This window comes from Archocentrus centrarchus, chromosome 2 (assembly GCF_007364275.1).
Source record: "Archocentrus centrarchus isolate MPI-CPG fArcCen1 chromosome 2, fArcCen1, whole genome shotgun sequence".
NCBI classification, from domain to species: Eukaryota; Metazoa; Chordata; class Actinopteri; order Cichliformes; family Cichlidae; genus Archocentrus; species Archocentrus centrarchus.
In genome coordinates this window covers 24345597-24365240 of record NC_044347.1, presented here as the reverse complement: position 1 = coordinate 24365240, position 19644 = coordinate 24345597, and the positions used below count along the sequence as shown (strand labels likewise).

Sequence of the window (19644 nt, the reverse complement as noted above, 5' to 3'; positions counted from 1 at the left end):
TTCACAGATGAGAGCAGGTTCACCCTGAGCACATGTGTCACACATGAGAGGGTGTAGGAGCTGTTCATTACCCACCTAGATATCCAGTATGATTTGTTCCCATTGAGATCTGATGGTTTCAAAGTATTTCTTTAATTTTTTTGAGCAGTGTATAATACATGAAGGACAGTTTTAAGTCATGAAATGGAGTTTTATAAGTGGTGCTCGTAGCATGAATATAGTCGTTAACTGAATTAACCCTAGAGCACTACCGTCAGGTGATTTTCACCCACGTGAAAGTGAGAGCGTTGCAAAACTCATGCTTGTTTTCCAGGGTTAATGAACTATTTTAAATTCCTAGTGTGCAGCCACTAGCCATGCTATAAGGTGCAGCAGACTGATTTTTAAGTGTTAATGATTACTAACATAGAAGAACGACATGGTTCAGATGGTGATTCTAAACTGCAGTGTTTATATCCATGGCTGTAGTGCCAGCAAAAATAAAGTCACTATCACTCTGTCCCTGAGAAGTTTGTTCCTATGTTTCTGCCTCTTCCCACCCACCTGTCTCTGTTTAGACAGTCGAGGTGGGAATGGATGAGACTTGAGGTGAGTGTCGCTCACAGTGACACCGTGTCTCTCACACACAAACACACAGTGAAGAGGCAATCCAAGTGAAAGGGAGGAGGTCACAGAAGTCACACAGTCACTGGACTTCGCTGAAGTGAGAGGTGTCGAGTCTGTGAATTCACACAACGTAAGATAAGAAGCAACAGGAATAGCATGTATGATTGGTGTGACTTTAACTGCCATATTTGATGTTGTATATTCTTCATGGCAAAGCTTCAACATGGGGGAGGGGGGGGCACCTAAAAATGTGTCTGCATGCACCTCAGAAAGTATATAGCTGCGCTCCTGATCTGAATATTGCAGCAGAAATTCACTCATCAAACCAATTTTGGTGAGTGCATGCAAATTGTAGCTTCAGTTTACTGTTAGCATACCTTGCTTGCAACGAGTGTTTATTTGAGTTCCTGTTGCCTTTTTATCAGCTTGAAGCAGTGTGGCCACTCTACGCTGACCTCTGGCATCAACAAGGCATTTTTGCCCAGAGACCTGCTGCTCACAAGCTTCTCTTTTTTCAGATCATTCTATTTAAACCATATAGATGGTTGTGCAGGAAAATCCCAGTAGATCAGCAGTTTGTGAAATTCTCAACCAGCCCATCTGGCACCAACAAACATGCCATAGATAATTTCATGAACAAGCAGTTGTTAGTTTAGTTTTAACTTTAGTAAGTAAATTATAATATCACTGCTAGAGACCTCCAAAGTGACACATCTAAAAACTGTAACCATTTATAATTCATAACCTACTGAGCATTACTTATGTACAAAATATTTGAGATTTAGGAGAGAAGATCCAAGTGACAGAACTAGAAACAGCTGTTCTAAGAAAAGCACTTGATGATCTTAACCTCTCAGCCATGGCCTCCCCGCTCCCCAAGCTGACAGCCTAAAGCAGCACTACAACACTTTGTGTTAAATCTTTGGGTACGGAAAGTACAGGGAAATTTGGAAGACTAATATAAATTCACACATTTTATACATGGTTTTTTTTCCCCAGTAAATTTAAATGAACATATCTCAAAAAAACTTAAATGTATTTTTCGCTTTGATTTCTTATGTGTCCTGCTCTCTTCTGAGCCTCCAGTGGTGTAATGGGTTAGTGTGCAGTACTTATATGACAGTATTAAGCAGAGCAATGCTGAGGTTGTGAGTTCAAACCTCACCTGGAGCAGAAACTTTAGTCTAACCTTTACCTGATGAGAAAAGGTAAACGCTCATGAGAAACCACCCTATAGATCAGGGATTCTCAAGGTCCGGTGTCCTGCAGGAACATCTGTTCCCTTGTCAATAAGATGGATTACAATGAATTACAGGACATAAACAACTGGTCGGACAGCGGTGTCATGGGATAACAGAGACCTGGCTACATGAGAAAACATCTGGTACCTTGCTGTGGAGCTTGATGGCTGTATAATCTTCCTAAAAGCAGCACTACAACAATTTGTGTTAAATCTTTGGATACGGAAAGTACAAGAAAATTTGGAATACAAATATAAATTCACACATTTTATGCATTTTTCAAAAACATTTTTCTCTTTGATTTATTATAGTTCCCCCTTTTTCTAAAGCTCCAGTAGCGTAATCGGTTAGCGCGCAGTACTTATGTGACAGTATTAAGCAATGCTGAGGTTGTGAGTTCAAACCTCACCTGGAGCAGAGACTTTAGTCTAACCTTTACCTGATGAGAACAGGTAAATGCTCATGAGAAACCACCCTATAGATGGTTGTGCAAGAAAATCCCAGTAGATCAGCACTTTGTCAAATACTCAACCAGCCCATTTGGTACCAGCAACCATGCCATAGATTCTTTCACGAACAAGCAGTTCTAAGTTTAGTAAGTTAACAATAATTTTGTTGCCAAAGACCTTTCCTGGTGTGCAAGGTCTTCCACTTGCACATGAGGAAAGCTTGATGTTGGGAGAGCAGCAACAGCAGATGGTGGTGTGCATAGATGCAGCCACTAGGTGTTCTTCAGTTATCAGCTGCCTGGTGAAAAGTACTTCCACATGAACCAAACTTATCAGCCTGAAACAACACTGGATCAGCTGGACTCTGGAATGGTTTGACTTGTTCTGGTAGATAATACATACAAACCGAGAGGAGGTGACAACGGCGCTGTGAAAGATGCCAGAAGTGGGGCAAACAAGCCGGCATCACAATCAGACCAATCTGCACAAACCAACGGGTCCAAGTGTTTTTCTTGCCAACGTCTGTTCCCTTGTCAAAAAAATGGATTACATTAAATTACGGGACAGAAACAACTGGTTGGACAGCGGTGTCTCGATGATAACAGAGACCTGGCTACATGAGAAAACATCCGGGATATAGCTGTGGAGCTAGAAGGCTGTACAATCTTCCTAAAAGCAGCACTGCAACACTTTGTGTTAAATCTTTGGATACGGAAAGTACAAGAAAAGTTGGAATACGAATATAAATTCACATATTTTATACATTTTTTAAAGACTTTTTCTCTTTGATTTATTATAGTTCCCCCTTTTTCTAAAGCTCCAGTGGCGTAATCGGTTAGCGCGCAGTACTTATATGACAGTATTAAGCAATGCTGAGCTTGTGAGTTCAAACCTCACCTGGAGCAGAAACTTTAGTCTAACCTTTACCTGATGAGAACAGGTAAATGCTCATGAGAAAAATATCCTCTAGCTACCTACTGCTAACAACAAAGACTGTTAAAAGTGAAAGATGTCTGCTTTCAAGGCCAGAAGCATTAGGGGTGGATTCAAGCTGTTCTACCACTGAATAGAAATGGAGCAGGGGTAGTCTTGAGTATGTGTGCCAGACAGAATCATGAGTTTGAAGCTAGAAAGGTTGATGCTGAATGCTGTCAGTGTGTATGGACCACAGATGGTCACTCAAAAAAGAGACAGAGGAGTTCTGGAGTAGGTTGGATGAAATGGTAGTGTGTGTCCCCAGGGGAAGAGACTGGTGACTGGAGCAGGCTTCAACTGACAGGTAGGTGGATGAGGAGGTGTTGGGTAGGTATGGTGTTAAGGAGAAAAATGTGGAAGGACAGATGGTGGTGGATTTCATGAAAATGTTGAAAATGGCCATGATGAACATTTACTTTAAGAAGAGGGAGGAACATAGGGTAACATAAAGGAGTGGAGGAAGGTGCACACAAGTGGACTACTGAACATCTTATGCAGAAGGTGCAGTCAGAAAGAGACAGGACTCTGCGAGGTGGTGTCAGGGGAGAATGGAGCTACGCAGCATCGGATATTAGTCTGTTAGATGACTCTGGACATCAAGAAGAGGAAGCACATTAAGGTAAAGGCAAGGATTAAATGTTGAAGTTGAAAACGGAAGAATGTTGCACAGAGTTCACGAACGAGTTGAGACAGGCTCTAACTCACTAACCATACAAAATACTATCATACACACTATCACCAGATGACTGGGAAAGTATGGCTGAAATAGTGAGGGAAGCTGCCAAGAAAGTAAATGGTAAATTGACTCGTTTGTTTATAGCGATTTTCTACTCTATATGAGCACACTAGGGTTTAATATTTTTCCCGAAAATGACATGAATCAAATCCCGGGAAATAACGAGCCATTTCCCGGGAATCCCGGGAAAAAGTTTATTTATTTATTTATTTTAATTAGGCCTTCTGTAGCCTGTGTCGGCCTTAACCTATTCTGATATTGTAGAGGTAGCTTTCCAGCTATGTCCTGTTATGCCCAGTAGGGGGTAACGTCGGCTTGATTAACGCAATAAAACCTACATCTCGACATTCGAGTGCTCGAGCTATGCGGTGTTGTATCGTTCCTCAACAATCCCTTAACAAATATAATTCGAATATTCCTCCATTGTACATGGAATTATACCAAGCTATTTTACAACTGCTGGTGCAAAACAATACGGTTCATCTCCACACAGCATTGATAATGGCTCAGCCACGCTGTCGTGGCGACATCTGTTGCGCTATATCTCCACCAGTGGAACGCTGTAATAGTCATTGAAAAGTGAACTACCGTACTGCACTATAATATGGCATAACACAGGGCCTTGAGTAATGCACTATGACTTGGTCATTGCCATTCTGGCAACAGCAAATTTATAACACCGTGTCTGAGGGTTAAAGTAGGTTCGCTGTGAATCGTCTTTTGAAAAACTGGCCAATCCTTATAGCCTAAAAAATATACATTTTACTCAACTCCATTTTAAAAGCGAAATATGTTAAAGCAATCTATTTCATGATAATTTCTTCACACATTAGGCCCGTATCCTAATTCATGATTGTTAGTAAGCGGCTGCAAACGAGGAAAAGAAACACTCGAAGTTAAACAGATATTTCTTTATTGTTCAGGACAGGCATATTTTATAGGCTATATAATGCAATATAACAATATATAATAGTATAAAATTATATAATACAAAATACCTTAGGGTAAACACATTGCCTACGATTTCAACAAATTAAAGAGGAAAAAAGCACAACTGTGTAATACCTCTATTAAAACGCTTGAGATGAAGGCTGAAGCCTTAAACGGAGGCTGAACGTGCCTGAAATGAAGAGTAATGCTTTTCGCATTAAACGAACCCTTCTCTCAATATTTCCTTAAATTTAACATTCTGAAGCTTTCTTTTCTTTCTGAAAGTCAAATCGACGCGCGCGACTTTTTTCCCGGTTTCCCATCTAACGTTTCCCGGGAAACGGGAAATGGTTCTGATCGCATTTCCCGGGAATCCCGGATCCCGGGATTAAACCCTAGAGCACACAAAGCATTGAGCAGCTCGTTCACACACAATCATTCTCTGATAAACACATCAGGAGCAACTCAGAAATGGAAAATTAAAGTCAAAGCTTACAATGTAAAAAAATAAATAAATAACATAAATATGTACTTTGAAATGCTGAAGGAGAAAATATCCAAGTGTTACATATAAACATACACTAGGGTTATAAATTATAAATCATGCTTATTTCACATTTCTTTTCACCCAAGCACCAAAACAGTAACTAACATAGGCCTTGTCACAGAAAACAAACACACTGTTTTGAAGTAGAATGGATGTGTCTTCTTCTTCTTTGGTGTTTAACAACAGCTGGCATCCAGGGTGGTACATTACTGCCTCCTTTAGGATATTTGGGTGTTTAAAATCTGCAACTTACCTTCAGTGCTACTCAGAGAAGAAATCAGAGAAAATCCCTCCAGGCCAAATGGCTAATTGATGACCCTGATTGCTGATGGGCAGCACCTGAAGGAGCCAGACCTAGAAGGTGTATAAAACAAGCATGTTCAGGCTTGATCCAGTAGCAGATTTTTCCAGTCAGCTAGTTGTAAATTTTTATCATTATTGATAGGGGTGGTCTTTGGAATGGGTAAGTATTACCACCCCACCCCCAGGTATTTATATTAAACCTTAATTGAGGTTGTAGAGAGATTATTTTAAAATGTAAGTTAAATATAACTGAGCTTGTGCTTACTGTATTTCCTTGTGTTTGCAGCCAAGAAAGTGCTGATTGTGTATGCCCATGAGAGCCCTGCTTCTTTCAATGCTGCAGTCAAAGATGCTGCTGTAGCAGCTCTGACTGCTCAGGACTGGACTGTGGAGGTGTCTGACTTGTACTCCATGAAGTTTAAAGCTGCTGCTACTGCTGAGGACATCACGGGTATACAAATATCCAGCTGGTGTAAAAGCACACTGGCTTTGATTGTGCTTCAGATGTAAACATTTGATTTTGTTGCAGGTGGAGTGAAGAATGCTGAGAACTTCTGCTACGCAGATGAGATCAAACTGGCGTGGGAGGAAGGGAGACTGGTGGATGACATCAAAAAAGAGCAGGATAAGCTCAAGGAGGCAGACCTTGTCCTCTTTCAGGTAGTGTCTGAATGGTGGAAATGTCTTGTTGTTCAGCTGAGATGTGTCCACATTACCAAAAGCTTTAATCCTGTCTTCCCAGTTCCCCTTGTACTGGTCATCTGTTCCTGCAATCATGAAGGGCTGGATGGATCGGGTGCTAGGCTTTGCCTATGCACAGGGGCGGGACAGCGAAGGGCTCTTCAAGGTGAGGACTCTAAGATGTCTCTGTTCAACCTAGGTTTTCCTCTTCCTCACCATCTGCTCTCTGCCCAGGACAAGAAAGCCATGCTGTCCTTCACCACTGACTGTCCTGAGTCTGTGTACAGTGCCACTGGCATTAATGGAGACATCAATGTCACACTGTGGCCACTGCAGGTGGGGTCTCCCTATAAACTGAGCCAAGCGTTAAATGATCTGACATGTCATCTGGTAAGAATACAACTGCTCCTTTCTGTGTGCAGAAGGGGATCCTGAACTACTGTGGCTTCCAGGTTCTTGCCCCTCAGATCTTCTGGGATCCTGCTCATGTCCCTGCTGAGGCTCGTAGCTCCATGCTGGAGAGCTGGCGTACACGACTGCAAAACCTCTGTGAGGAAGTGCCGCTCTACTTTGCTCCCTTGGACTACTTTGACAAGGAGAAGGGGTTCCAGCTGAAGCCCGAGGTCCACGAGAAATATGCCAGCAGGGAGTTTGGCCTGACAGTGGGGATCCACATGGGCAAGCCACTGCCTGCCAATAGCCAGTTAAAAGCTGGGGTTTGATGGAGTGGGCCCTATGTAATGTAGTGCTGGTCTTAACCCGTCTGCTGCAATAAAGTCTGCTTTATTCTGACTTCACTTTGACTGATGTTGTAAATGCACCACTGTAGTTCTTGACTTTTGAACCACATACTGTAGAACATGGATCCATTGTGGGTGAAATCCATCAGGTTGGTGCAAATTCCTGGTGTGCAGCAAGTCAAAGATAATCTCCTGATTGAATCCACTGCATGGTGGGGTTGTACTGAACTTCTGCACATAAGCATGCTGCAACATTGAGTGACAGCTTGATCGATCCAGCTGATAACATGTACAAAGGGGTTATGGTGGTCTCACTGGTGTCATTTATTAGTCCCCACAACTTGATTGCATCTTTCATGTGAAGGTGCTGTCTCCCTGGCTGAGCTTCAAGTGCACTGGTCAAACTAAGGAAAATGTACAGAATTAGCCATGACATTGAAGTGCTTTTCATTTGTTGTAGGGGAGGAAATTCAACATGAATTTTCTGCCAGTGGCCACTACTTCCCCAGAGGTGGGGAAAGTACATGTCTGTACTTAAGTTTCTGTATATTTAAGTTAAATCAGTACTTCAACTTTACCAAAGTGTATTATAGTAAAAATGCTCTGAAATGTACATAAGGTAGCTCATGGAGGACGTTTGTGTGAAGCTAACTGAACCTTGTGCTTTATAATACAAACTTTATTTCTATTTAAATTTTAAATATACTCAGCTTGAACACTGAATTCAACAAGATGTAACCCAGTATTTCAGGAGTTATCCTATTTTCCATCCCCTTCACTGACAGTGTGGAATTCAGTTAAAGCATTTTAAGTTCAAGCTCATCTCTGCTACACTGACCATGAACACCACAGCTGCTGTGTGCTTGTCCAACACATCTTTACTATAACTTCACCACAGTACAGCAAAGTTAACCTGTTTATCCTTCAAACTGAAGTATTTTCATATAACATTTGAATAACACAAAGTGGACCTCAGGTTGTTTAGGGGCATTTGTTCCCCCCCCCATTAACACCAACTTTGGTTCAATATAACCTGGCCATGCAGTGGATTCAGTCAGGAGATTATCTTTGACTTGCTGCACACCAGGAATTTGCGCCAACCTGATGGATTTCACCCACAATGGATCCATGTTCTACAGTATATGGTTCAAAAGTCAAGAACTACAGTGGTGCATTTACAACATCAGTCAAAGTGAAGTCAGAATAAAGCAGACTTTTTATTGCAGCAGACGGGTTAAGACCAGCACTACATTACATAGGGCCCACTCCATCAAACCCCAGCTTTTAACTGGCTATTGGCAGGCAGTGGCTTGCCCATGTGGATCCCCACTGTCAGGCCAAACTCCCTGCTGGCATATTTCTCGTGGACCTCGGGCTTCAGCTGGAACCCCTTCTCCTTGTCAAAGTAGTCCAAGGGAGCAAAGTAGAGCGGCACTTCCTCACAGAGGTTTTGCAGTCGTGTACGCCAGCTCTCCAGCATGGAGCTACGAGCCTCAGCAGGGACATGAGCAGGATCCCAGAAGATCTGAGGGGCAAGAACCTGGAAGCCACAGTAGTTCAGGATCCCCTTCTGCACACAGAAAGGAGCAGTTGTATTCTTACCAGACGACATGTCAGATCATTTAACGCTTGGCTCAGTTTATAGGGAGACCCCACCTGCAGTGGCCACAGTGTGACATTGATGTCTCCATTAATGCCAGTGGCACTGTACACAGACTCAGGACAGTCAGTGGTGAAGGACAGCATGGCTTTCTTGTCCTGGGCAGAGAGCAGATGGTGAGGAAGAGGAAAACCTAGCTTGAACAGAGACATCTTAGAGTCCTCACCTTGAAGAGCCCTTCGCTGACCCGCCCCTGTGCATAGGCAAAGCCTAGCACCCGATCCATCCAGCCCTTCATGATTGCAGGAACAGATGACCAGTACAAGGGGAACTGGGAAGACAGGATTAAAGCTTTTGGTAATGTGGACACATCTCAGCTGAACAACAAGACATTCCCACCATTCAGACACTACCTGAAAGAGGACAAGGTCTGCCTCCTTGAGCTTATCCTGCTCTTTTTTGATGTCATCCACCAGTCTCCCTTCCTCCCACGCCAGTTTGATCTCATCTGCGTAGCAGAAGTTCTCAGCATTCTTCACTCCACCTGCAACAAAATCAAATGTTTACATTTGAAGCACAATCAAAGCCAGTGTGCTTTTACACCAGCTGGATATTTGTATACCCGTGATGTCCTCAGCAGTAGCAGCAGCTTTAAACTTCATGGAGTACAAGTCAGACACCTCCACAGTCCAGTCCTGAGCAGTCAGAGCTGCTACAGCAGCATCTTTGACTGCAGCATTGAAAGAAGCAGGGCTCTCATGGGCATACACAATCAGCACTTTCTTGGCTGCAAACACAAGGAAATACAGTAAGCACAAGCTCAGTTATATTTAACTTACATTTTAAAATAATCTCTCTACAACCTCAATTAAGGTTTAATATAAATACCAGGGGGTGGGGTGGTAATACTTACCCATTCCAAAGACCGCCCCTATCAATAATGATAAAAATTTACAACTAGCTGACTGGAAAAATCTGCTACTGGATCAAGCCTGAACATGCTTGTTTTATACACCTTCTAGGTCTGGCTCCTTCAGGTGCTGTCCATCAGCAATCAGGGTCATCAATTAGCCATTTGGCCTGGAGGGATTTTCTCTGATTTCTTCTCTGAGTAGCACTGAAGGTAAGTTGCAGATTTTAAACACCCAAATATCCTAAAGGAGGCAGTAATGTACCACCCTGGATGCCAGCTGTTGTTAAACACCAAAGAAGAAGAAGACACATCCATTCTACTTCAAAACAGTGTGTTTGTTTTCTGTGACAAGGCCTATGTTAGTTACTGTTTTGGTGCTTGGGTGAAAAGAAATGTGAAATAAGCATGATTTATAATTTATAACCCTAGTGTATGTTTATATGTAACACTTGGATATTTTCTCCTTCAGCATTTCAAAGTACATATTTATGTTATTTATTTATTTTTTTAACATTGTAAGCTTTGACTTTAATTTTCCATTTCTGAGTTGCTCCTGATGTGTTTATCAGAGAATGATTGTGTGTGAACGAGCTGCTCAATGCTTTGTGTGCTCATATAGAGTAGAAAATCGCTATAAACAAACGAGTCAATTTACCATTTACCTTCTTGGCAGCTTCCCTCACTATTTCAGCCATACTTTCCCAGTCATCTGGTGATAATGTGTATGATAGTATTTTGTATGGTTAGTGAGTTAGAGCCTGTCTCAACTCGTTCGTGAACTCTGTGCAACATTCTTCCGTTTTCAACTTCAACATTTAATCCTTGCCTTTACCTTAATGTGCTTCCTCTTCTTGATGTCCAGAGTCATCTAACAGACTAATATCCGATGCTGCGTAGCTCCATTCTCCCCTGACACCACCTCGCAGAGTCCTGTCTCTTTCTGACTGCACCTTCTGCATAAGATGTTCAGTAGTCCACTTGTGTGCACCTTCCTCCACTCCTTTATGTTACCCTATGTTCCTCCCTCTTCTTAAAGTAAATGTTCATCATGGCCATTTTCAACATTTTCATGAAATCCACCACCATCTGTCCTTCCACATTTTTCTCCTTAACACCATACCTACCCAACACCTCCTCATCCACCTACCTGTCAGTTGAAGCCTGCTCCAGTCACCAGTCTCTTCCCCTGGGGACACACACTACCATTTCATCCAACCTACTCCAGAACTCCTCTGTCTCTTTTTTGAGTGACCATCTGTGGTCCATACACACTGACAGCATTCAGCATCAACCTTTCTAGCTTCAAAGTCATGATTCTGTCTTGCACACATACTCAAGACTACCCCTGCTCCATTTCTATTCAGTAATAGAACAGCTTGAATCCACCCCTAATGCTTCTGGCCTTGAAAGCAGACATCTTTCACTTTTAACAGTCTTTGTTGTTAGCAGTAGGTAGCTAGAGGATATTTTTCTCATGAGCATTTACCTGTTCTCATCAGGTAAAGGTTAGACTAAAGTTTCTGCTCCAGGTGAGGTTTGAACTCACAAGCTCAGCATTGCTTAATACTGTCATATAAGTACTGCGCGCTAACCGATTACGCCACTGGAGCTTTAGAAAAAGGGGGAACTATAATAAATCAAAGAGAAAAAGTCTTTAAAAAATGTATAAAATATGTGAATTTATATTCGTATTCCAACTTTTCTTGTACTTTCCGTATCCAAAGATTTAACACAAAGTGTTGCAGTGCTGCTTTTAGGAAGATTGTACAGCCTTCTAGCTCCACAGCTATATCCCGGATGTTTTCTCATGTAGCCAGGTCTCTGTTATCATCGAGACACCACTGTCCAACTAATTGTTTCTGTCCCGTAATTTAATGTAATCCATTTTATTGACAAGGGAACAGACGTTGGCAAGAAAAACACTTGGACCCGTTGGTTTGTGCAGATTGGTCTGGTTGTGATGCCGGCTTGTTTGCCCCACTTCTGGCATCTTTCACAGCGCCGTCGTCACCTCCTCTCGGTTTGTATGTATTATCTACCAGAACAAGTCAAACCATTCCAGAGTCCAGCTGATCCAGTGTTGTTTCAGGCTGATAAGTTTGGTTCATGTGGAAGTACTTTTCACCAGGCAGCTGATAACTGAAGAACACCAAGTGGCTGCATCTATGCACACCACCATCTGCTGTTGCTGCTCTCCCAACATCAAGCTTTCCTCATGTGCAAGTGGAAGACCTTGCACACCAGGAAAGGTCTTTGGCAACAAAATTATTGTTAACTTACTAAACTTAAAACTGCTTGTTCGTGAAAGAATCTATGGCATGGTTGCTGGTGCCAAATGGGCTGGTTGAGTATTTGACAAAGTGCTGATCTACTGGGATTTTCTTGCAGAACCATCTATAGGGTGGTTTCTCATGAGCATTTACCTGTTCTCATCAGGTAAAGGTTAGACTAAAGTCTCTGCTCCAGGTGAGGTTTGAACTCACAACCTCAGCATTGCTTAATACTGTCATATAAGTACTGCGCGCGAACCGATTACGCTACTGGAGCTTTAGAAAAAGGGGGAACTATAATAAATCAAAGAGCAAAATGTTTTTGAAAAATGCATAAAATGTGTGAATTTATATTTGTATTCCAAATTTTCTTGTACTTTCCGTATCCAAAGATTTAACACAAATTGTTGTACTGCTGCTTTTAGGAAGACTGTACAGCCATCAAGCTCCACAGCAAGGTACCAGATGTTTTCTCATGTAGCCAGGTCTCTGTTATCCCCATGACACCGCTGTCCGACCAGTTGTTTATGTCCTGTAATTCATTGTAATCCATCTTATTGACAAGGGAACAGATGTTCCTGCAGGACACCGGACCTTGAGAATCCCTGATCTATAGGGTGGTTTCTCATGAGCGTTTACCTTTTCTCATCAGGTAAAGGTTAGACTAAAGTTTCTGCTCCAGGTGAGGTTTGAACTCACAACCTCAGCATTGCTCTGCTTAATACTGTCATATAAGTACTGCGCGCTAACCGATTACGCCACTGGAGCTTTAAAAAAGGGGGGAACTATAATAAATCAAAGAGAAAAAGTCTTTAAAAAATGTATAAAATATCTGAATTTATATTCGTATTCCAACTTTTCTTGTACTTTCCGTATCCAAAGATTTAACACAAAGTGTTGTAGTGCTGCTTTTAGGAAGATTGTACAGCCTTCTAACTCCACAGCTATATCCCGGATGTTTTCTCATGTAGCCAGGTCTCTGTTATCATCGAGACACCGCTGTCCAACCAGTTGTTTCTGTCCCCTAATTTAATGTAATCCATTTTATTGACACCTCCTCTCGGTTTGTATGTATTATCTACCAGAACAAGTCAAACCATTCCAGAGTCCAGCTGATCCAGTGTTGTTTCAGGCTGATAAGTTTGGTTCAGGTGGAAGTACTTTTCACCAGGCAGCTGATAACTGAAGAACACCAAGTGGCTGCATCTATGCACACCACCATCTGCTGTTGCTGCTCTCCCAACATCAAGCTTTCCTTATGTGCAAGCGGGAGATCTTGCACACCAAGAAAGGTCTTTGGTAACGATATTATTCTTAACTTATTAAACTTAAAACTGCTTGTTCATGAAAGAATCTATGGCATGTTTGCTGGTGCTAGATGGGCTGGTTGAGTATTTGACAAAGTGCTGATCTACTGGGATTTCCTTGCACAACCATCTATAGGGTGGTTTCTCATGAGCATTTACCTGTTCTCATCACGTAAAGGTTAGACTAAAGTCTCTGCTCCAGGGTTATAATAGTTTTGGATTTTACATTATAGTTTAGTTTTAGTTAGTTTTTACTTTTTTTTCTCTAATTCAGTTAGTTTTAATTAGTTTTCAGAGTGGTTTTTCTCGTTTTTATTAGTTTTTATTTTTGGTTTCATGCTTAGTTTTAGTTAGTTTCAGTATTAGTTTTAGTATTTTCATACCTGATCAGGTGCAAGATTCAAGGCGCAAAAGTGACTATTGTGTAATGAAAACTTGACAAAAGATACAGTTTAAAGAAATATAGTCAACAACCAACTGTTCACAAGACATGCTAAATTTGTGTAATATTAAGGACACACATGAACATCAACAGGGAGAAACAAAGAAAAACATGAACTCCCAAACTCAATAAATTCTACAATAAACTCCCAATAAAGTTCAGCATCAGTGCAGCAGATTAATAACGCCTACATGTGGTGTTAAACAAAAACAAACTCTTTGAAGGAGTCAAAGCTCAAATCCAGCTGCATCCTGATGTTCTCACCACCTGAAGCTGCTTCTGTTTTGGAGCTAGCTTGGTTAGATGCTGCTAATTAAACCTGCAGGGTCTTTGTGGCCTCTGTACACAACCTACAGAAGTTGCCGACCTCATGTCCGCATTTATGCTTGTGTAGCTGGATTGTGTGTGTTAATTACCTTGTGGTCGTGTGCAGGTGTTTGTACTCAAAGAACCTCCATACGGGACTCTGCCGCTTTCTCGGCAGACCGCAGCCATTACTTTGCGGACCAGCGCGGTGAGCGCACGCACATGCGCACTCACACAGTTGTCCTGTGGCGCTCCCAGCTTAAACTCGGAGAGCGGAAACAATGATTTCATATCAATCCACAAGGCTTAAAATACCCCCCCCAAAAAAAACAAGTAAATGAAAGTCAGTTTATCGATAATTTCAGTTAGTTTTGTAAACTCACAATTCAGTTTTAATTAGTTATCGTTTTTTCCTTTTAATTATAGTTTTTATTTATTTCAGTTAACGACAATGTTTTTTCAATTTCAGTTTTCGTTATTTCGTTCGTTTTCGTTAACTATAATAACCCTGCTCTGCTCCAGGTGAGACTTGAACTCACAACCTCAGCATTGCTTAATACTGTCATATAAGTACTGCGCGCTAACCGATTACGCCACTGGAGCTTCAGAATAGAGCTGAACCCATAATAAATAAAGAGGTAGGAAGTAACAAAGCACAAATACTTTGTTACTGTACTAAAGTAGAATTTTCAGGTATCTGTACTTTACAACTTGTCTGTGTAGATTCTCAGTCATCCAGGTCATAGTAGTCTCTGGAGCTTGAAAAAGGCGACTGGACTTCTTTTTGTTTCTTGAAGACGTTTCACCTCTCATCCGAAAGGCTTCTTCAGTTCTCAACCAAATGGTGGAGAGACCCAGGTATTTAAACCCCTGTGGGCGTAGTCCCCTGGAGGTGTCTCCAATTGTAGCCAACCTTTACATGGAGGAAGTGGAAAGTAAAGCTCTTGGTTCTTTCAAAGGGAAGGCACCTAGCCACTGGTACAGATATGTAGATGACACCTGGGTCAAAATCAAAACCCAAGAAGTAGAAGCCTTCACTCGTCACATTAACTTAGTGGATAAATACATACGTTTTACCAGGGAGGACACCAGAGATAACAAGTTACCATTCCTGGACTGTGCGGTGCTTATTGAGGAAGATGGAAGCCTCAACATTGAAGTTTACCGGAAGCCCACACACACAGACCAGTATCTCCTCTTTGACTCCCACCACCCTCTGGAACACAAACTTGGGGTGATCAGGACCCTACAACACCGTGCGGAAAGTGTTCCCTCTAAGGCAGAAGGGAAGCATAAGGAACACACACACATTAAGAAAGCCCTCAAAACATGCGGTTACCCCAACTGGGCCTTCATCAAATCAGCTAAGATGCACAGGAATGAAGGCCAAACACAAACTACAGAGAATAGGAAGGACAAGAGGAACAACATTGTCATCCCATATGTGTCAGGCTTGTCAGAGAAACTCAGAAGAATTTTCTCCAAGCATGACATCTCAGTATACTTCAAACCAAGTAACACCCTAAGACAAAAACTGGTTCATCCCAAGGACAAACCCGCCAAACACAAGATCAGCGATGTAGTGTATGCTGTTCAGTGCAGTGAAGAGTGCTCGGACCTCTACATTGGTGAAACCAAACAGCCTCTTCACAAACGAATGGCACAACATAGAAGAGCCACCTCGACAGGACAAGATTCAGCAGTACATCTGCATCTGAAGGAAAAAGGGCACTCTTTTGAGGATGCCAATGTTCACATTTTGGACAGGGAAAACAGATGGTTTGAAAGAGGAGTGAAAGAAGCCATCTATGTCCACTGTGAACAACCATCATTGAACAGAGGAGGTGGATTACGTCACCAACTTTCCCCCGCTTACAGTGCTGTCCTGAGCTCCCTTCCCAGACGTCTCAACCCCCATTCACACCTTTGTTCCAGTGACCTCAATAGGCCACAGGAAACAATAGAGCGGAGTCCTAAATTGGTTTCAACTGAAACCACTGATTAAATATGACCCACGCCCCCTTCACACCTGGGCACATGTGTTCACGCACATGATCAATAGAGGGTCATAACCACCTCCAGGGGACTACGCCCACAGGGGTTTAAATACCTGGGTCTCTCCACCATTTGGTTGAGAACTGAAGAAGCCTTTCGGATGAGAGGTGAAACGTCTTCAAGAAACAAAAAGAAGTCCAGTCGCCTTTTTCAAGCTCCAGAGACTACTTTACAACTTGTTACTTTACTTTTACTTTACAAACTCCACAATCATCCTTAATACTGGTGTTCCTCAGGTTTGTGTCCTTAGCCCAGTCTTCTTCATGCTGTATACCCATGATTGCATCACCATCCATGGGTCTAACACCCTAATTTTCAAATGATACAACCATCGTGGGACTAATAAGCAACAGCAATGAGGCACCCTACAGGGAAGAGTCCGGGCTTTTGTGGACTGGTGCATTGACAACTTTTTCAACACCAAGAAGAAGAAGAAGTTGAGGAACCACGCTGCACTCGGGCCTGTGCATTAATGGGGAACATGTCAGACTTCAAGTTCCTTCAACTGCATATCTCAGATAACCTCGGCTGGACTGTGAACACCATCCACATTATCAAAAAGGCTCAGCAACATATTTTTTTTTCTGAGGAGGATCAAATTTCTTCCACCTCTGCTGAGGAACTTTTTTCACTGCATCCATATGCTTTGACATACGGATGTACAGTGTGGTATGCCAGCTGTGCTGTATCAGAGAAGAAACAGCTGCAACAGGTCATCAAGATGGCTCAGCAGATCATTGACTGCCCACTCCAATGCCTACATCAGATCTTCTCAAGTTGTCTCCATCTGATGGGCCACAAATATCCAGAATGACCCCTCCCACCCAGGACACATTTGCCAGTTTCCCCTCTGGCAGGCTCAAAGTCACGTGATTCCGCACCAACAGATCAAGACGCAGCTTCTTCCCTATGGCTGCAAAGAAACTGTTTCCGGAAACATCACATTCCCCTCCCTTTTTTCTGCCTACTATTAACTCCCAATCCAGCAATACCAACCCCTAAAATAACTGCTTGCACTGTGTTGTATTTGGCACTTAGAATGTATTGATTATTTCAGTAGTTCATATCGTCCATAAGTGTGTCCAAACTTTTGACTGGTACTGCTCTAAGAGATTGTGGTCAAATGAAATTTTGCTGTACTCTTTTGTACAGCTACAATAAATCTTCTTATCTTAGCAGCAGCAGAAGTCAGAGCAGGTATATGAAACAAACACTGCTTAAGTCACACATAGCATGAGGAGGAGGAGCCGGATGAAGGTGGGTTGCAAAGTGGCTTGCAGTGTACAGCAACTCTAGGCAGGCTAGCATGCCCTGTATTGACAATCTAATGTATAGAAGATCAACTGAACCATTAGCTGATGTGGGGATTCCTGCTGAGTTTGACTTCAGGCATTTCCCTCCACTGCACACATTTTGATGGTACATGCTGAAAATTGTTCAAGATCATTTACTGATTCACTTTGGGCCATTTTATTTCCAAAACAACATTTTTTTTTCTTTTCTTTTTACATATTTCAGACATTCCTTCTCCAAGATATTTTTTGCCTTGGGGCAATGTTGTGCAACAATGGTACAAAACTACAGAGAAAATTATTAATTCATAGATCATGAGGCAACTGTTACACAGCAATAAAAACATCAGAAATGTTTCCAAAAATGTCAACAAATTATGAAACAAAGACCTGAAAAGCATTTGAAACATATTTCCGTATGACTTGATATAGGCTGAGGTTCGTATTGCCCATTGTCTTATTGATGTTCATGTTGTGAGACGTTGTTGTCACTCTTCACAAAACAGTTATTCTGTGCTGCACATTACATTTTATACACATCACTTTTGGTGCTCCTGTGCACCCAGGAACCCTCCATCTTCCCTTGTTCTCATATATTGTTAGTCAGTGTGATGTACTGTCCAAGCGGGATGTGGGGCATGGGTCCCTGCTTCTTCCTCTTCTCCTCATACTTTTGAGACATCCCACCTCCGGTTTGCCCTCTCTTGCTTTCTTTTTTGGGATTTGAATGCAAACACGTGCATGTGGTCACTTTTTGTCACTTATTCTCAGTGAAGTCCCATCTTTAGAGCAGCCAGTACGTCACCACTGCCATGTGTATCAAAGGAAAGGCAGTGGGACCACTTTTTTGAGTGTTAGGATTGTGTCAGAAAAGGATGTCCTGCCTTCAAATCATGTTTGATAGTGACTCCCACATGTTGTTGGACTCAAATATAAAACTTTTTAAAAGATTCTGATTGGTTAACATGGACAGGACACAGGGTTTATAAAAACTTGCTGGTGCCCCACGGCAATGCCGTGCTGTAACCGGGTAAGACTGTGCTTGCTTTTATACCACTTTGCGTTAACACTGCATTGCTTTTATACTGTGAGCAGGAAGCAAATCTTTTTTTACACTGATGATACCTCCTGCTGATATGCGTTCATACTAAAATAAAATTTGTAGTCCATACACAGCTTAAAATTTTCATCAACATGATCAAATCAGCTGTAATGTTTGGGCTTTTTCCTTTGTTAGAGCATTACAGTTGAATGCAGAGTTCAGATTTAGATTGTATTTACCCACCAGTAAATCCTCCCCTTGGAGAGTCTATTTGTGCTTCCCAAAATTAATGCAGGATTTAGAAAATGCAGGAATTAAGCTGTTTACACTGACGCACTGAGGGCAACAAAAGGTCTGAAAAAGAACCACAGAGCAGACTTGGATACAACTATGCAGCTGGAAAATGTGTGACTCCTGGACTGGTAGAGCATGATTCCCTCTCACAGATTTGGATTGTTGAAATTTGAGTCAGTCAGTAGGCCTTATCTATTTCTAGTGAGTGCCCATTTAGTCCACTAGAACTGACTTCAGTAGAAAAGAGCTTGTTAGTCTAATGTTTTCAACAAGCTGTGCATCAGCCAATGATCAATTTGATGAATTCCTGGGCAAACTTCTACACCCCTCTCTTTTTTTTAATCACAATAGGGGAAAAATTGAAATTTGAAAATGACAACAAATCATGCATCATATTAAATGAATGATTCAGCCAATGAAACTTCACAAATTATATTGAATAATGAACAGCATTTATTACATACTATAATTGCCGACAGCCAATATTTTTTATTGGTATTGCAACTCACCCGGTTGAAACCCTTCCATTTCTGGCTCTTTTTCACCCACTAAGAGATTTTCAGTGGATGAATTTTTGGAAAACACTTTTACAGGCATCTGTTTGACTAATGATGTGATGAGATGCACTAAATGTCAGCTGTCTGAGCAGAAGGAAGAGGAAGGAAAAGGCAGAGGACAATGGGGATCCTAGACTATAGAGGCATATGTCCATACTCTAGTCCCCACTCACTATTTCGTCTAGTGGGTCAAAAAAAATGCATTGAATGACTTAAACAACTAGATATGGATCTGAAGCTAACCTAAGAAGGAGAGAAGGCAAAACTGAACAGTGAGTAACAAGAGAAGTAACAGAACTTGCACTTAGTGAGTACAAACAAAGAAAATTACTAATGCAAAACCAAAGCTACCACATGG

General features: G+C 41.8%; 2 protein-coding genes and 6 non-coding genes across 8 annotated transcripts; 3 read left to right on the top strand and 5 right to left on the bottom strand.

Moving 5' to 3' along the window:
* Nucleotides 1-2175: 2175 nt before the first annotated feature.
* Nucleotides 2176-2264, top strand: trnai-uau (transfer RNA isoleucine (anticodon UAU)). Its single transcript is given in 2 exon segments — nucleotides 2176-2213; nucleotides 2229-2264. It is a non-coding gene; the product is annotated as a tRNA-Ile (tRNA).
* An 848-nt stretch (nucleotides 2265-3112) lies between these two features.
* trnai-uau (transfer RNA isoleucine (anticodon UAU)) lies at nucleotides 3113-3201 on the top strand. The gene is given in 2 exon segments: nucleotides 3113-3150; nucleotides 3166-3201. It is a non-coding gene; the product is annotated as a tRNA-Ile (tRNA).
* A 2742-nt stretch (nucleotides 3202-5943) lies between these two features.
* Nucleotides 5944-7248, top strand: LOC115792234 (NAD(P)H dehydrogenase [quinone] 1-like). The gene is made up of 6 exons (XM_030746697.1): nucleotides 5944-5947; nucleotides 6074-6238; nucleotides 6317-6447; nucleotides 6530-6634; nucleotides 6703-6804; nucleotides 6891-7248. The coding sequence occupies exons 1-6, from the start codon at nucleotides 5944-5946 to the stop codon at nucleotides 7188-7190; spliced, it is 807 nt and encodes a 268-aa protein (XP_030602557.1). The 3' UTR covers nucleotides 7191-7248.
* Nucleotides 7249-8404: 1156 nt separating this feature from the next.
* On the bottom strand, nucleotides 8405-9742 carry LOC115795667 (NAD(P)H dehydrogenase [quinone] 1-like). Its single transcript, XM_030751677.1, has 6 exons — nucleotides 9722-9742; nucleotides 9431-9595; nucleotides 9222-9352; nucleotides 9035-9139; nucleotides 8865-8966; nucleotides 8405-8778 (listed from the first exon to the last, which is right to left on the bottom strand). Exons 1-6 carry the CDS (start codon nucleotides 9723-9725, stop codon nucleotides 8479-8481), a joined length of 807 nt encoding a protein of 268 aa, XP_030607537.1. The 5' UTR covers nucleotides 9726-9742; the 3' UTR covers nucleotides 8405-8478.
* Nucleotides 9743-11242: 1500 nt separating this feature from the next.
* On the bottom strand, nucleotides 11243-11331 carry trnai-uau (transfer RNA isoleucine (anticodon UAU)). Its single transcript is given in 2 exon segments — nucleotides 11243-11278; nucleotides 11294-11331. It is a non-coding gene; the product is annotated as a tRNA-Ile (tRNA).
* Nucleotides 11332-12179: 848 nt separating this feature from the next.
* On the bottom strand, nucleotides 12180-12268 carry trnai-uau (transfer RNA isoleucine (anticodon UAU)). Its single transcript is given in 2 exon segments — nucleotides 12180-12215; nucleotides 12231-12268. It is a non-coding gene; the product is annotated as a tRNA-Ile (tRNA).
* Nucleotides 12269-12665: 397 nt separating this feature from the next.
* On the bottom strand, nucleotides 12666-12759 carry trnai-uau (transfer RNA isoleucine (anticodon UAU)). Its single transcript has 2 exons — nucleotides 12722-12759; nucleotides 12666-12701 (listed from the first exon to the last, which is right to left on the bottom strand). It is a non-coding gene; the product is annotated as a tRNA-Ile (tRNA).
* A 1801-nt stretch (nucleotides 12760-14560) lies between these two features.
* Nucleotides 14561-14649, bottom strand: trnai-uau (transfer RNA isoleucine (anticodon UAU)). Its single transcript is given in 2 exon segments — nucleotides 14561-14596; nucleotides 14612-14649. It is a non-coding gene; the product is annotated as a tRNA-Ile (tRNA).
* Between the last annotated feature and the right edge of the window lie 4995 nt (nucleotides 14650-19644).

What these genes read in the sequence shown, in the direction of transcription:
- LOC115792234 (XM_030746697.1), top strand. An exon ending in CAGACCTTGTCCTCTTTCAG is followed by an intron (nt 6,448 to 6,529) that starts GTAGTGTCTGAA and finishes CTGTCTTCCCAG; the next exon opens with TTCCCCTTGTACTGGTCATC. An exon ending in TCACACTGTGGCCACTGCAG is followed by an intron (nt 6,805 to 6,890) that starts GTGGGGTCTCCC and finishes TTCTGTGTGCAG; the next exon opens with AAGGGGATCCTGAACTACTG.
- LOC115795667 (XM_030751677.1), bottom strand. An exon ending in TACTGCTGAGGACATCACGG is followed by an intron (nt 9,353 to 9,430) that starts GTATACAAATAT and finishes ATTTTGTTGCAG; the next exon opens with GTGGAGTGAAGAATGCTGAG. An exon ending in TCACACTGTGGCCACTGCAG is followed by an intron (nt 8,779 to 8,864) that starts GTGGGGTCTCCC and finishes TTCTGTGTGCAG; the next exon opens with AAGGGGATCCTGAACTACTG.